Source organism: Alternaria arborescens, assembly GCF_004154835.1.
Source record: "Alternaria arborescens strain FERA 675 chromosome Unknown contig_11, whole genome shotgun sequence".
NCBI classification, from domain to species: domain Eukaryota; kingdom Fungi; phylum Ascomycota; class Dothideomycetes; order Pleosporales; family Pleosporaceae; genus Alternaria; species Alternaria arborescens.
The window spans coordinates 169,084-182,802 of record NW_021167866.1 but is presented as its reverse complement, the minus strand read 5'-3'; the positions used below and the strand labels follow the sequence as shown (position 1 = coordinate 182,802).

At 51.6% G+C, this 13,719-nt stretch overlaps 7 protein-coding genes across 7 annotated transcripts; 3 read left to right on the top strand and 4 right to left on the bottom strand.

Moving 5' to 3' along the window:
* Positions 1-560: 560 nt before the first annotated feature.
* AA0111_g5498 (hypothetical protein) lies at positions 561-1,130 on the top strand (the record flags this gene model as incomplete). Its single annotated transcript, XM_028651616.1, has 1 exon — positions 561-1,130. The coding sequence occupies one exon, from the start codon at positions 561-563 to the stop codon at positions 1,128-1,130; it is 570 nt and encodes a 189-aa protein (XP_028506958.1).
* Positions 1,131-1,986: 856 nt separating this feature from the next.
* AA0111_g5497 (hypothetical protein) lies at positions 1,987-2,970 on the bottom strand (the record flags this gene model as incomplete). Its single annotated transcript, XM_028651615.1, has 1 exon — positions 1,987-2,970. The coding sequence occupies one exon, from the start codon at positions 2,968-2,970 to the stop codon at positions 1,987-1,989; it is 984 nt and encodes a 327-aa protein (XP_028506965.1).
* A 1,917-nt stretch (positions 2,971-4,887) lies between these two features.
* AA0111_g5496 (hypothetical protein) lies at positions 4,888-6,527 on the bottom strand (the record flags this gene model as incomplete). Its single annotated transcript, XM_028651614.1, has 2 exons — positions 4,888-6,060; positions 6,117-6,527. 2 exons carry the CDS (start codon positions 6,525-6,527, stop codon positions 4,888-4,890), a joined length of 1,584 nt encoding a protein of 527 aa, XP_028506964.1.
* Positions 6,528-6,922: 395 nt separating this feature from the next.
* Positions 6,923-7,457, top strand: AA0111_g5495 (hypothetical protein; the record flags this gene model as incomplete). Its single annotated transcript, XM_028651613.1, has 2 exons — positions 6,923-7,056; positions 7,109-7,457. The coding sequence occupies 2 exons, from the start codon at positions 6,923-6,925 to the stop codon at positions 7,455-7,457; spliced, it is 483 nt and encodes a 160-aa protein (XP_028506967.1).
* A 278-nt stretch (positions 7,458-7,735) lies between these two features.
* AA0111_g5494 (hypothetical protein) lies at positions 7,736-8,803 on the bottom strand (the record flags this gene model as incomplete). The annotated part of the gene is made up of 1 exon (XM_028651612.1): positions 7,736-8,803. One exon carries the CDS (start codon positions 8,801-8,803, stop codon positions 7,736-7,738), a length of 1,068 nt encoding a protein of 355 aa, XP_028506966.1.
* A 220-nt stretch (positions 8,804-9,023) lies between these two features.
* Positions 9,024-10,691, top strand: AA0111_g5493 (Signal recognition particle; the record flags this gene model as incomplete). Its single annotated transcript, XM_028651611.1, has 2 exons — positions 9,024-9,101; positions 9,156-10,691. 2 exons carry the CDS (start codon positions 9,024-9,026, stop codon positions 10,689-10,691), a joined length of 1,614 nt encoding a protein of 537 aa, XP_028506961.1.
* Positions 10,692-11,990: 1,299 nt separating this feature from the next.
* On the bottom strand, positions 11,991-13,553 carry AA0111_g5492 (hypothetical protein; the record flags this gene model as incomplete). The annotated part of the gene is made up of 1 exon (XM_028651610.1): positions 11,991-13,553. The coding sequence occupies one exon, from the start codon at positions 13,551-13,553 to the stop codon at positions 11,991-11,993; it is 1,563 nt and encodes a 520-aa protein (XP_028506960.1).
* Positions 13,554-13,719: the final 166 nt, after the last annotated feature.

The window sequence follows — 13,719 nt, the reverse complement described above, 5'->3', positions numbered from 1 at the left end:
CATGGCCGCCTGTACGAGTTGCGACTCAAAATGGAGAGGACGATGGAACCGAAGTTACCAGCACGCCGAACGTGAAGCAAAACGAGATTGATGGACGTGAGTCCAGCGGAAAACGAGGAAGAAGCGAAAGAGACGGACGTTGAAGCATCTGGTGAGGATGTGTGAAGAGTTTGGAGACAATAGCGACAAGTCAGGAATCCTTACTCGATGGCGAAAATGCTTGAAGGACCCGAGATGGTAATACGCCGTTGATGCTGGGTTATTAGATACAAGTCGAATGGATGATATGATACAACAACACGTCATCAAGCTGGAAAACCTCTCTGGAGAACTCCACAATCAAGGAGGAGCTTCCGGTAAAGTCCGAGATGTTGCACGAGAACGATTTTGGGAGGCATCTCCTCTAACAAGGGTGGGTAAGTTCGAAATATTGCAGTTGAGGGATCATTCAGCGTCTTTACTTATGCTATCATCTAGAGAATACACTGAAAAAGGAGACCTTCGTGCCGAGATGGACTCAACTCCAATTGGAAAGCTGGGCTCTCTACCTGGATTCTCAGATGCTATTCGCAAATCTTGACATCAGTAATTCTCGTGGTACTGTGGAGTTTCATGAACTTCATGACATCCTCGTCGTCCAGAAGAACGCTGAGATGGATTTCTTGGTGGAAGCTCATCGCCAATCCGACATCGATCTTTCCGAGAACTTCGACCTGACTTCAGACGTCAGCGACTCAGATTCTGGATACTCAGATCACAAGGACTACAGATTCGCAGCATTGACAGGCTATAGCCTCGCAGCGAATGCCACAATTCCCATCTCTCGTTTCACTTCCCGCACATGCCTTGAACTAAAGCGGATGAGCCAGATACCATATGGTAAAGCCCGAGCCTTCCAGCTCGCTTTGATGTTTCGCTTGGACTTCCTAAGATTCGAAAAGCTAAAACTGGAATGGTGGCGAAAGGGTGTCCACGAAATACATGCATTGCTTCTCGATTTGCTGGATCAGGAGCTGAAAGATTGGAACCCTGAACATCCGCTCGACTGTGCCCACGCATTTCTCTCCTTGACGTCCTACATCAAACGCGAGCAAAGAGGTAAGATTTCCAATGTGCGCGTCTATAAGTAATCAATTGACTCTTCACACAAACATATAGGTGCTATAGTCCCTGATCAACTCAGGTCTGTGCTAGACAAGATTTTATCGCTCGTGGTGCGAGATTTGCGGCACGCATATCGACGCCACCTCATCCTGGCTTTCAGCCAACGACTGCCAGCCGACATTTGCGAAGAAATATTGGACTGCGTCGAGATGGCACATGGTATTCCAAGAACTGTGGAAGAGTACGCGGAAGGGCTGGGCCACTCTATGTAGTATGTCTAGCTTTTGACAGACTGATGTAACTACTCTTAATTAGGGAAAAACCTATTTGGCACCCCCCAAAAAGATTAGATGAGATGAAAGGAAACCAGACGAGATAGAAGGTCCCTGAGCCACCAAAATGCGGTGAAAACAGCTAAGGTCACCAACACCATCAAATATTATCACCCGATTGGGCAGATTCTTAGTAAAGGATTGCTTCCATCTCATGATTTGGGGGTGGTATCTCTAGGTACCCAATAATATTTCTGAGTACTTAATTGCTCCCATCTGGTCTTGGATCTCAATGTGGCCGATTGCTTTCATCTGATCTTTTGAGAGGAGCCAAATAGTGTTTGGGGGGAGCCGAAAAAGTTTTTCCTTAATTAGAGGTTTGTTGATCACGACATGAATACTGAATGTTTTGGAGGTCTGATGATAAGTTACGATTTATTGCTATGATACAGGCTCGCACCGCATCCACCAGGCAAACAGAAGGGTAAAAGGTGTTCCACTATGAGAACAGCGCCTGAGAAAACAATGCTATGCTGATGCAACGCCTCGCTTCTAGACACAAAGAATGAAAAATATACACAGATTTTCGACCAAGTCCTAGCGAACAAGCTTAGTTGACGCACTGAGAGTACCAGTCGTTGGCAGCCTTGCAGGTACCAGCAGAGCAGCACTTGGCACCGGAGAAGCCCTTTCCACCGCACTGTCCGTAGAGGGCAGCGCAGCCAGCACCGCCAGCAGCCTTGGTGGGTGCGGCAGGGGCAGGGGCAACAACAGTGGCCATGGTAGTCTTAGCAGGGGCAGCAGGGGCGGCAGAGGTAGCCACCTCCTTGGCGGGAGTGGTGGCACCACCGGAGCTGCTAGCACCACCGGCCCAGACCTTGGGGCCGGGCATGGGGAAGTCCTTCTTGCCGTTGTAGATGCTGAAGTTGGCGTAAGGGTCGGTGGCCTTGTAGGCACCGGGGAACTTGACCATGGGGCCAGGGGTACCGCTACCGCCACCCTGAACCTTGACCTGCATGCAGGAGACGTAGTGCTCAGGCTGGTTGACGTGGGAGCGGTGGACACCAATGTGCTCAACGCGGACGAGGTACTCGCCGTTGGGAGTGTCCTTGGGGATCTTGGCCGCGACCCAGTCACGGTTGTAGGTGCACCAGGCGTCGCTGGTGAAGTCACCGTTGCCGCAGACACCCTCCTCGAAGATCTTGAACCAGTCACCAGATCCATCGTATGAAGTCACAGTGCTGGGAGCCTTGGACATGTAGACCAGGGCAGGGCCAGGGTGCTGGAACTTGGCTCCAACAGCCAACTTGAGGCGGATCTCCTCGCCAGCGTTGACGGTCATGACCTGAGTCTTGCCGGCCTTTTGGGCACCCTGGTTGCAAACAATATCGGGGCCATCGGCGGTGGATCCATCACGGATATCGGCAGCTGGGTTGGAGGAGAACTTGATGGGGTTGTACTTGGTGACACGGGACGACTCGCGGACGTATTTGAACTGGGGCTGCGCAACACCGCCAACAATGTTGGTGTCGAAAAAGTAATGGGCGGAAGCCACTTGGGCGACGGCGCTGAGGACGAGGGCGTTGAACTTCATTCTGGCTAGCAGTAATGAAACTTGTATATTTGATAAAAAAGAGTGTTGATGAACGAATGTAAAAGCTGAAGAAGCGAATGTAGAAAGCGAATGAAACGAATGTATTGCTTGCTGGTGAGTTGTAAATGTTGGACGTCGTCTTGATTCTTATATCAGAATTATGAGCCCACGATTCGAAACAACTTCATGCTACCAGCGCCTAGGTACCGGCGACCTGGTACGATCGGACATTAATTTCCCATAGAAGGTAACACAGGAGATAGCAATGCAGGTTCTGTCGACAACACCAGTCTTCCTTCCGTGATCGTAGGCGTTCTGGATTCCTTGGGAAGTGGGCATGGCCTTATCCCTTAGACCGTTCTGAGCATAGCAGCACTTGTGAAAACGTTCGAATCATCTCAGGAGGCAAGGAAACTGCTTGTTTGGTAAATCAAAGTCAATGCGGTAGTGATTTCTTCGGGTCCTGCCAAGGTCGTCTACTAACATTCCGTTCCAGTTCACGAAGTGGCGAAACGCTGGTGTCCTTGTTATGGGCTTGACGGACGTAGCGCTGTTTCGTTTAGAAACTTTTGACGCCTTGTCTTCCCTAATATGTGCTAGAAAGTGAATTTCCATGGTTGTGATTCGACGTTCGGGGTGCACGGACTGTGTATAGAGAACCGGTGGTTATAACGGACGGGCCGCTGTCTGACAACATCAGGTCCACTGAACCCGAGACTAGCATTCAGTACGAAAGTTTGCGCGACCGCCGTCGTTGCCAGTGTGTCGGACCCGCCAGTGGAGCTCGCTATGGCATTGTAGTCTACGCGCGAGCCTTGCCATGGCCGACTGTTCAGAGAGTGGATGCTAGATATACTGACAAACATGTGACAGCTTTATCATGCTGCAAGTCATCTCTCAGTACACCTTTGAAGTAGACGCCGAAAGGTTGATTGTCGGCCGCAGCAAGTGATCCTTTGTAATTAGAAATTCACTGCATGTTGGGTGAAGGCGCTGGCTGGCAAAGTTGGATCAAGCAAGCCTTGACTAGCAACCAGACAGACCGGAGTGGAGACAGCGGGTAGATTCGACGCTAGTGGTGACATGTAACGAGGTTCATGCCGATGACAAGGGGAACTACCTGTAGTGTGGTATGCTGTCTCAGCGTATAAGTTTTTCGGAACCAAGTGCCGAATGCGAGCTCCCGCTTTCATTTAGCTTGAGCGTTTGATTCATGGAAACCAAAAAAGAACTGTGCCGGCGAGCCATACGCTGTGCCACATCAGGCGTCTCATTCATATCGGGCTGTGAGATGGAGTCGATCCACTGTACCTCAGGCCGACTGAAAAAGGGGGAGGCGTTGGTACAGTCGCACAATCACTTGAGATGAGAACGAACAACGGATCTGCATCTAGTAAACCGACAACGATTCTTGTGAAGGCAAGCTGGTGGTTGGTGAAGAGTTGTGTCAAATGTAGTTCGTGACTTCTATGTAAGGATACCACTAGGCTGTATCTGGCTAGTTTATACAACACCAACAGCATTGGGAGGCAAGACAAACTGATACACACTTCCCCCCATGGAGCCAGATCCAAGTTGAAACGGGGATATAGGCATCACATCTGTTGACAGATACTTCTCAAATGCTCAGAGTCGTCAACATGTTCTAGGAAGGTTTTGTTGCTGTGTAAGTAATATTGACTGCTGTGTGATCCGAAGGCATGCTACAATAAGGTACTTTATTGAGTAGGTGTCAAGATCGGACAACCCAGAAGAATAGAGAAACCAAAATACGAAACGTGTACTTCTCAATGACAGCTAAGAGTGGTGGTGTATATAGCATCGCCTAACATACGCATATGAAAATCGTGACAAAACAACATGATCTAATGAGCAACAACGACGCTGTCATGCCTTATGCCTCCTTCTAGTCTCGACCTAGAATTCACCGCCGCCACCTCCAAGGGCGGCAGCGCCCCAGATGCCCACCAAACCCCAAACACCCACCCTCCATCCTCTCCATAGACCATGCACGCCCTGACCCTTCCTTGTGCGCGGCGGCCTTGAGAAGCCCATTGCCTTTGCACTCGCGGCCTTGGCAGCATTTGCGGTCTGAACTGAGATGCCTTCCTCGCGAGCGATGAACCACATAGTACCCAGAACACCCCTATATTGACCTGGGTCCACGATCGTCTTGAAGCTCTGATCGGAGCTCGGCTTATCCAGACCATAGGCCGGGCTTTTAGCCCGGCTAGGAGGTATCTGGTACTCAGAAGCTAGACGCTGGGTTTCGTGGTCCTGCAGGGCAGCGACCTGGCCGCGCCGGAGAACGGTTTCAAGAGGCAGGCGGACGAATAGCTCAGTTGTGGAGGAGAGAAATGTGCTGAAGGAGTAGGTGGTAGGCGTGAGGATCGGGTCGATGCTCAGTGTCGAGCGGAGGAAGAGAGGTGTCGAGGAGGAGATAAGTGTGGGCACACATGCGTGCATTATGGTAGCCGGAAGGAGGCTGGGTGAGACAGAGAAGGAGGGAAGAAGGGAGAGGCAAGGGTATATAGAACGTGGGGAAGAGGATATGGGTGTGATGATGAGGCGGGTGCGCACCATATCGAGGGGTGCGAGGAGGGTGGCCGCGATGGCCGTAGCTGCGACAGCAACCCCGAGTGAGGTCAGTGGGCTTGGGCTATCCAGTATATCCAAACCTCCTATGCCGCTTCCTGCTGATCCTACCAGGCCTGGGTCTGGTATGTTCAGCAGGGCCGAGATCAGACTCCTGAACCATCCCTCAGTCGTCTTAAGCAGGAAATTGTAGATGAAAGTGCAGTTTGTAGCCTTCCACACCCCCCACGCCGACTCCTTCTGCCATAGCTGTGCTATCACTTCAAGAAGCGAGTCTGGTCGTTTGAGGTCTAGTTTGCGTATGGCGGATGGTGGGGGTCGTGTGGGTGTTCGTGACCGTGACCGGCTATCGAGACGTCTCTGGCGCCTCCGTGGGGACCTCGATTGTTCGACGGAAGGGGAGTATGGCGAGGGTGAGGTGGGGTTCATACGCGGTGCAGTAGATGTGAAGTATGACGGCGAGTCCTCGTCCGACTCCTCGTCTGAGGGCGGATACTGCGTTCATTAGCCCACATTCACGTGTCAGACCCCGCCCAGTGTCTGATACATACATCCTCAAACTTTCCGCTCGCGAAGCTCTGAGGCCTGCTCTTGTGGCCAAGCACATCTCCCTCCAAGCCTGCTAGTTGTCCCTTTGCCTCATGTATCTGCAATATCGTCTTCGCAACCTCGAATGGTTGGGCTAACAGGACGCTTGTGTAATTCCACAAGGCATGGTCGAGCAGCTTCTTTGCATGCCCAGCTACTGAAGGCGACGTCTCTGGAAAGTACGAGTCATAGTCGAGATCGGACAGAATGTCGCGTGCCTGACTGCCGAGACTTGATTTACTACTGGCACTGGGCTTCAAAGCGGGCGGTAATGACGAGCTTGTCTGGTTCTGCGGAACATCGGGAGGGGGCCCAATAGATGGCGGGATATAGTAGGGCCTTAGGGGGTTCGGAGCATCACGAGAGGTCGCCATTGTATCTCTCGTTTCTCGGGGAAAGATTACGTGAGGCTGGGGATGTTTATCGTTTTCTTACCCGCGGTGGTGGATGCGCTGTGAAGATCGACCGGGGTCATGCCTGGTCTGTGCATCAACATTTCTGACGTCTCACAGCATTCGGAATTATTGCGCGTTGATTCTTGGTAACACTGCAAACACTGCGAGTCTTTCGCTTCTGCACACCCTTCTCCTTTCCCTTACCAATTTCAGACAATTCGCAGGCTTTCACTCCCGCCATGGCTGTTAGAAGAGCTTGTTTGAGCGCTTTGGAGGGGAGGATAGCGGGCGCAAGAGGTGCATCGTCGAGTCCTCAGAGGTTCGCCAGCAATTGGACGGCATCGGCATGTCAGAAGTCTCTACACACACCAATGATGGCATCGTCCCTTCTATCAAAATCGAGTGTCATCAAAGCAACAAGCCCGTCATGGCTCAGTAACCGCCGCCAATTCTCCTCGTCTCCCACATCCCGCCACGGTCACCTAGACCCACCCCGACCGGGTGAAGAGTGCGTCTAATGCACCCAATCATAGCAACACAAGATGACTGACGCCTTTCAGACGCAAGGTAACCTTTATAGACAAAGATGGCCACGTCACGACATTCGAGGTAGCCGACGGCGACAACCTTCTCGACATCGCCCAAGCCAACGACATAGAGATGGAAGGCGCGTGTGGCGGATCCTGCGCCTGCTCAACGTGCCATGTCATAGTAGCAGACGAAGCTTACTACGACAAGATGGAGGAGCCAGATGACGATGAGAACGACATGTTAGATTTGGCGTTTGGTCTGACTGAGACCAGTCGCCTGGGGTGCCAGGTCAAGATGAGTAAAGAGCTTGATGGCTTGGTCGTGCGATTACCGAGCATGACGAGGAACCTGCAGGCTAGCGATTTCGACAGCAAATGAGTCAACTGAAGAAGATCAACATGTGGTATCGAGAGAGGGATGTAGTAGTGGTGAGAATACATCAAGGAACGACACTGCACACGGCCATATTGGCAGCGTCTAGGGATCGCATCGCATACTCAGCATTTGAGACGACATGTATTATACGAGAACTCCGCTTGCAGATGGACTGGCGTTGAGCACGACTCTGAATTTATGTATAATATATGGTATCATGAACACACTGAAACTACGTCTCTTTTGTCCCCAAACGCCGAACTATGCATACTGAAGTGTCTTCAAGCCTCCACGCTGCCCTCCTTTTTCTGCCCTCCAGTAATCATATCTAGGAAACCCTGCTTGCTCATTTCCTTGACCTTCTCCTCCCTCTTGTCCATGCCAACTACCATGCCCGCTTTGCTCTCTCTCTCCGCCTGTTCACCCTTGACTTGCGCCGCCCTTACAGCGTTGAACAGCTTGATGACACCCTTCTGTGCCGTCCGCCTGAGCTCCTTCTCCTTTGCTGATGTGGCAGCCGTGCTGACATTTGGGTCGTTGAGGCCCAAGACATCCTTCACCCGACCTTTCTCCTGTGCCGCCTTGCGCTCAGCAACAATTTGTCGGCGCGCTTTCTCCGAGAGTTTGGAGTCGGCGAGCTCACGGTTGGCGGTTGCGGCATCTTTGCTGCGGGACAGGATAGGCTCGGAGCGTTTTGAGCTTGTCAGTTTTGAACCCAAAATCTTGGAAATCGAGTTGGCAAAGGCCTCGGGGTCGTTTCGCTTTCGTACTTTGCGCGCGGCAGTGGTTGAGGTCTCGGATACAGATGAGGCGTCGGAAGCATCCGACTCAGAGTCGGCGATTGAGAACTCATCCGCTTCAGGTTCAGAGTCGTCTTGATCATCCTCGGCGTCGCTTGGTAATGGCGCTTCGTGGTCGACGGGCGCAGTCTTCTTCAGGGCAGACTTTGCTGGCGCCTTTGCTGGTATGCTAGCCTTGAACTTGGGCTCAGGCTTCTTCAGTGGCGCTGCTTGAACTTGCTCTTCTTCTTCGTCGTCGCTGGCTGAAGACTCCTCTGCTGCCGCCGCTTGTTGTGCTGCTTTCTTGGCCTCAAACTTTGCTTGTTTCCTCAGCTGTTGCTTTGACAGCTCTTGCTTTCCGGGCAACGTCGCATTGACACCCGAAGGCTGGAATGGCTCTTCTGGCTCTAGACTGCTTCCGCGCCGAGGTGCATCGCGTGCGGCACCCTCTTCTTCGTCACTCGAACTGTGGTAGTTCTTCTGCTTCTTGACCTTTCTCTTCTCCTTCTTGGGCACCTTTCCGCGCAACTGCTCCTCGGTCCGTCTCCGTTTCAGCGATGTGTTGACCATTGTGGCTGTGAATGTCGAGATTTGTGAATGTTGCAAGTAGAGCGCGGTCGCAAAAAAAAGTTCCAGAGGCGTCGGCGTTAGCAACCCAAATCACCGACCGTGGACGACGGCAAGCGCGCCCCGCCATACTGGATTCCCCACAGAACACCACGAGAGATCACCAGCACCAAACACCCTACAACCTCACCCAACCCCCGATACCCCCTTAACAACCGCCGCTATGGTGCTTCAAGATCTCGGGCGGCGCATCAATGCCGCCGTCACTGACCTCACGAGGTCGCCAAACCTCGATGAGAAGGTGGGTGCCGCCACAGGAGAGCGCGACATAATGCTAGGTGGCTAACATGCGCAGGCCTTCGAAGCCATGGTCAAGGAGATCTCCAACGCCCTCGTCGAAGCCGATGTCAACGTCAAACTCGTCATGAACCTGCGACAATCGATCAAGAAAGCCGTTGACTTCAAGCATCTCGCGCCAGGTGTGAACAAGAAGCGCCTCATCCAGAAAGCCGTCTTCGATGAACTCGTCAAGATGGTCGACCCCCATGCCGAACCCTTCAAGCCCCGCAAGGGCAAATCGAACGTCATCATGTTTGTTGGTCTGCAGGGTGCGGGTAAGACGACAACGTGTACAAAGCTGGCGAGATGGTACCAGGCAAGAGGCTTCAAGGCCTGTCTGGTGTGCGCCGATACCTTCCGTGCTGGTGCCTTCGATCAACTGAAGCAGAACGCGACCAAGGCGAAGATCCCATACTACGGTAGCCATACACAGACCGATCCTGTCGTCGTGGCAGCCGAGGGTGTGGAGAAGTTCAAGAAGGAGCGCTTCGAGATCATCATCGTGGATACCTCTGGACGTCACCGACAAGAGACAGACCTCTTCGACGAGATGGTGCAGATTCAGAATGCCGTGACTCCCGATCAGACAATCATGGTGCTGGATGGAACAATCGGTCAGGCTGCTGAGTCGCAAGCGCGCGCTTTCAAGGAGGCTGCAGACTTCGGAGCTATCGTCATTACCAAGACAGACGGTGCAGCAGCAGGAGGTGGTGCCATCTCCGCTGTCGCAGCAACGCACACGCCTATTGTCTTCCTCGGAAACGGAGAGCACATGCTGGATCTCGAGCGCTTCGCGCCACAGGCTTTCGTCTCGAAATTGCTTGGCATGGGAGACGTGCAAGGGCTTGTCGAACACGTGCAATCGCTCAAACTCGACCAAAAAGACACCATGAAGCATATCACTCAAGGAATCTTCACTATCAAGGACCTGCGGGATCAGCTCTCCAACATCATGAAGATGGGACCATTGTCTAAGATGGCAGGCATGATTCCCGGTCTCAGCAGCATGATGGGTGGTATGGACGATGAGGAGGGCGGTACCAAGCTCAAGCGCATGATTTACATCTGCGACAGTATGACTGAGAAAGAGCTAGAGTCGGATGGAAAGATGTTCGTTGATCAGCCCACACGTATGACACGCATCGCTCGTGGCTCCGGTACCTCCGTGCGTGAAGTCGAGGAACTGCTTACCCAACATCGTATGATGGCCGGTATGGCGAAGAAGATGAAGGGTGGAATGGCGAACATGCAGAAAGCACAAGGTGCCATGGGAGGAGGAAACAAGCAACAACAACTCGCAGCTATGCAGAAGCGCATGCAAAGTATGGGAGGAGGCGCCGGCGGTGCCGGCGGTGGCATGCCAGATATTGGTGCTATGATGAAGATGCTCGGTGGAGGCGGCGGTGGCGGCATGCCCGACATGTCAGCCCTAGGCGGAATGGGTGGCATGCCTGATATGGGTGCCATGATGAAGATGATGGGTGGTATGGGTGGCATGCCGGGCATGGGTGGAGGTGGTGCTGGTGCAGGGCAAGGAAAGGGGAGGAGGTAGTGTCAGAGCTATGAGGATATCAGTTTGCGATTTTTGATGCATAGCCGCGGCGTTCGGGTTTGTTATCACATCTGGGGGATTCTCTGCGTTGAGGTACACATCGTATGTCACTACTTCCGCCTGCTTCCCTCTTTGATCTTCTCCCTGTCAACAAGTTTCGATCATTATGTTTGGTCCGATAAGAATGACTATGCCAGCTGTTGCCAGGAGGACGGTTTGTGGATTCTGAACCCTTACAGCAATACCTTCAACACTGTTTGGGTTGTTGAAGTGTTTACATATAACTTCCGAATAAGCCTCTGGTATCGTCTCACACTACCCGCTATCATTTGCTGGCATCAGAACATGGTTCTTCCACTAGAGCTCCCTCGCGAAGTCCGTAACACCATATTCGCGCACCTCATTCGTGCGTCACAGGATCTCTCCATACTCAAGGTCAATCGTCAGCTAGCTGAAGAATGTATCGAGGAAGTCACATTCTACCACCAAAAGCACTTGACACAGATGATATCCGACCTACGCATCCGCTTTCCACAAATAGACTTCGAGTTCAACGTTCCGCAAAAAGGTGATGGACTGTTGGCTATCACTACCATGACACTTTCACTTCCTGTTGGTCCTCAGAATATCTGCAATCCAATCACACTGGGAATGTTTTCGGCGGAAGTGCTGAGAATGCGTAGGCTGCCTCTTACAGAAACTCTCAAGATCGTTTTGCAACCACAGCGGATGCCAGCGCCTCAGCGGATGCCGGAGAAGTCACAGCCGAACAATCACCATACATCTGTTCATATGATTCGTTACTTGGGACAGTTCATCGTGAGAAAATTTGTTGATAGGGATGAAGGAATTGGGGAGGGAAGCGTGGGAAGGGTGATTGTTTGTTGGGATGCGGGTGTAAATGAGACAGCGCTATGGAGGGGCCTTTTGAGGCGTATACCACCGCTGACTATGCATCAGTCGAGCTGCTTTGGACTAGATGACTGGGATGAGGATGGGGAGGAGATAGTCTTGTGGTGGAGGAAAGATGATGCCTGATAGTCGATCCGTTACTCCAAATTCACCATGACAGCACTGCTCGATGTGCTAGTGGTCTAGCATGTTCTTCAAATAATCACAAAAAGAGGAAATAATTATTGTTGAAAGGATGAGAGTAATCAGGAGGCTCAGAATGTACGGACAAGTGGGATTGTGTGGCGAAAGGTGATAAGAGAGATTGCTAGATCACAGACATTACAGTATGAGTCTGTATAACCTATGCGTCTAGCGCAGGACGGAGAGTTCCTCAATCAGTCGTTCCTATCTCAGCTCTTCGTTCTCCTTGTTCTTGTCGCCATTCTTCTCTTGTGCTTGCTCTTTCTGGTATTCTTCAAAGTCAAAGCCTAATTCCTTGACGTCTCTAATCTCTCTTCTCTTCTCCCCCATCTTGCCAAAAGCCTGTCGTATCTTCGGGAAGTTTTCACGGCACCAGTATTGCCATTCTCCCCAAATGGGCGGTATCTTTCCTTTGCCTTCATTTTCCAGGCCCTCTTTGTTCTCGGCACTCAATGCCCATCTACTCATTGCATTGATATAATTCGCATCTTTAGGAAAGGGTAAGAGATGGAAGTTTCGCCCAGCGCCCATTTCTTCCTCTATGACCCTTTCCCACTTGCGCATGTCTGATAGTGGTGGTAGGGAAAGCCGACCGGAATACACGCGTGCAAGGACGGCGGATTGCGCTTCTGCTATAGGGAAAGGTATCACGCGTTGGTTTAGGGCTAAGAAGCTCAAAGTAGGCCGTGGCGCGTAAAAGAGGTGCTGGTAGGTGTTATTTACTCTCTCGCCGGTTGTGATGAGTTCAGGCTTCACATCTTGTAGAAAAGGCAGACTGTAGAAGTAACCTGTAGCAAAAACGATAGCGTCAATGTCGTGCTCTTCCGTCCCATCTTCAAATATAACACCTCTACTAGCGGGAATAAACTTCTTTATCGGCGGAACTTCTCGTCTCTTTTGATCTTCACCTGCTGTTCCATGCGTAGCGCTAAACATAGACTGTGAGCGTGTAGACCATAGCAGCGGCTTTTGGCAGAACTCGGCAATCTGGGCACTGACGTCTGCGCCTGATGCCGAGTTGCCTACAACGATTACTCTCTTAGTATTGAAGTCTTCGGGTTTGCGGTAGTATTTCGAATGACTGATGCGGCCAGGGTGTTGTGCGGCCCATTCCTTGATACCATCCATGGGAGGGATGTAGGGAACTATGAAATGGCCGTTTGCTACAATCACTGCATCGTATACTTCGGAAGTGTCTTCGTTCGTGATCAGATTCCGTGTCGTGACGGTCCATGAGCTGCTAGTCTTATTCGGATCAACTGGGTTGATACTGGTCACTTGTGTGCAGTATCGAACAAGATTTTGGACGTCCGCAGAGTAGTCGTCGATGTATTTGAGGACCGTCTGGTGCGTAGGGAACAATTGGCTATCAGATGGCCAGTCCAGATCCTGGAAGCCCATCAATCCCCTAGGTATGTTCGTCTCCAGCTTCTCGTACATTGGTGATAAGAATGAAGGTATTCTTGATGCGCCGTTTATCCCATTGGTATCGATACTCCCATTCGCTACTGCTTCTTTGGACTGCCATTCCGGCTTTTGTACATCTTTGTTTGGATTAGTCTGGGGTATGTCGAAGAGATTCTCGTCTCGTTGTTCGCCTGTATATATCCATATTCCTCCTGGTCTACTTCGTTGTTCGAACAACACAATCTTGTCGAATGCTTTCTCTGCACGGAGATATTTCGCTGCCACCACACCCGAAGGCCCCGCGCCCACTATTGCGATCGTCCGAGCTCTTACTGATATTCTGTCACTATCGGAAGACATTGTACGTGGTTCTAGAGTGGCGAAAAGACGAGACAGGAGAGATGGTAGGGGGTTGGGCGCCGATCTAATGCAAGTTCTAGATAGAGGATATCGCGAAAACACAAAAGAGACCATAGGGAAGAAACGGTAATAGGAGATGACGCTGAGATGTTCAGATGGCCATGAT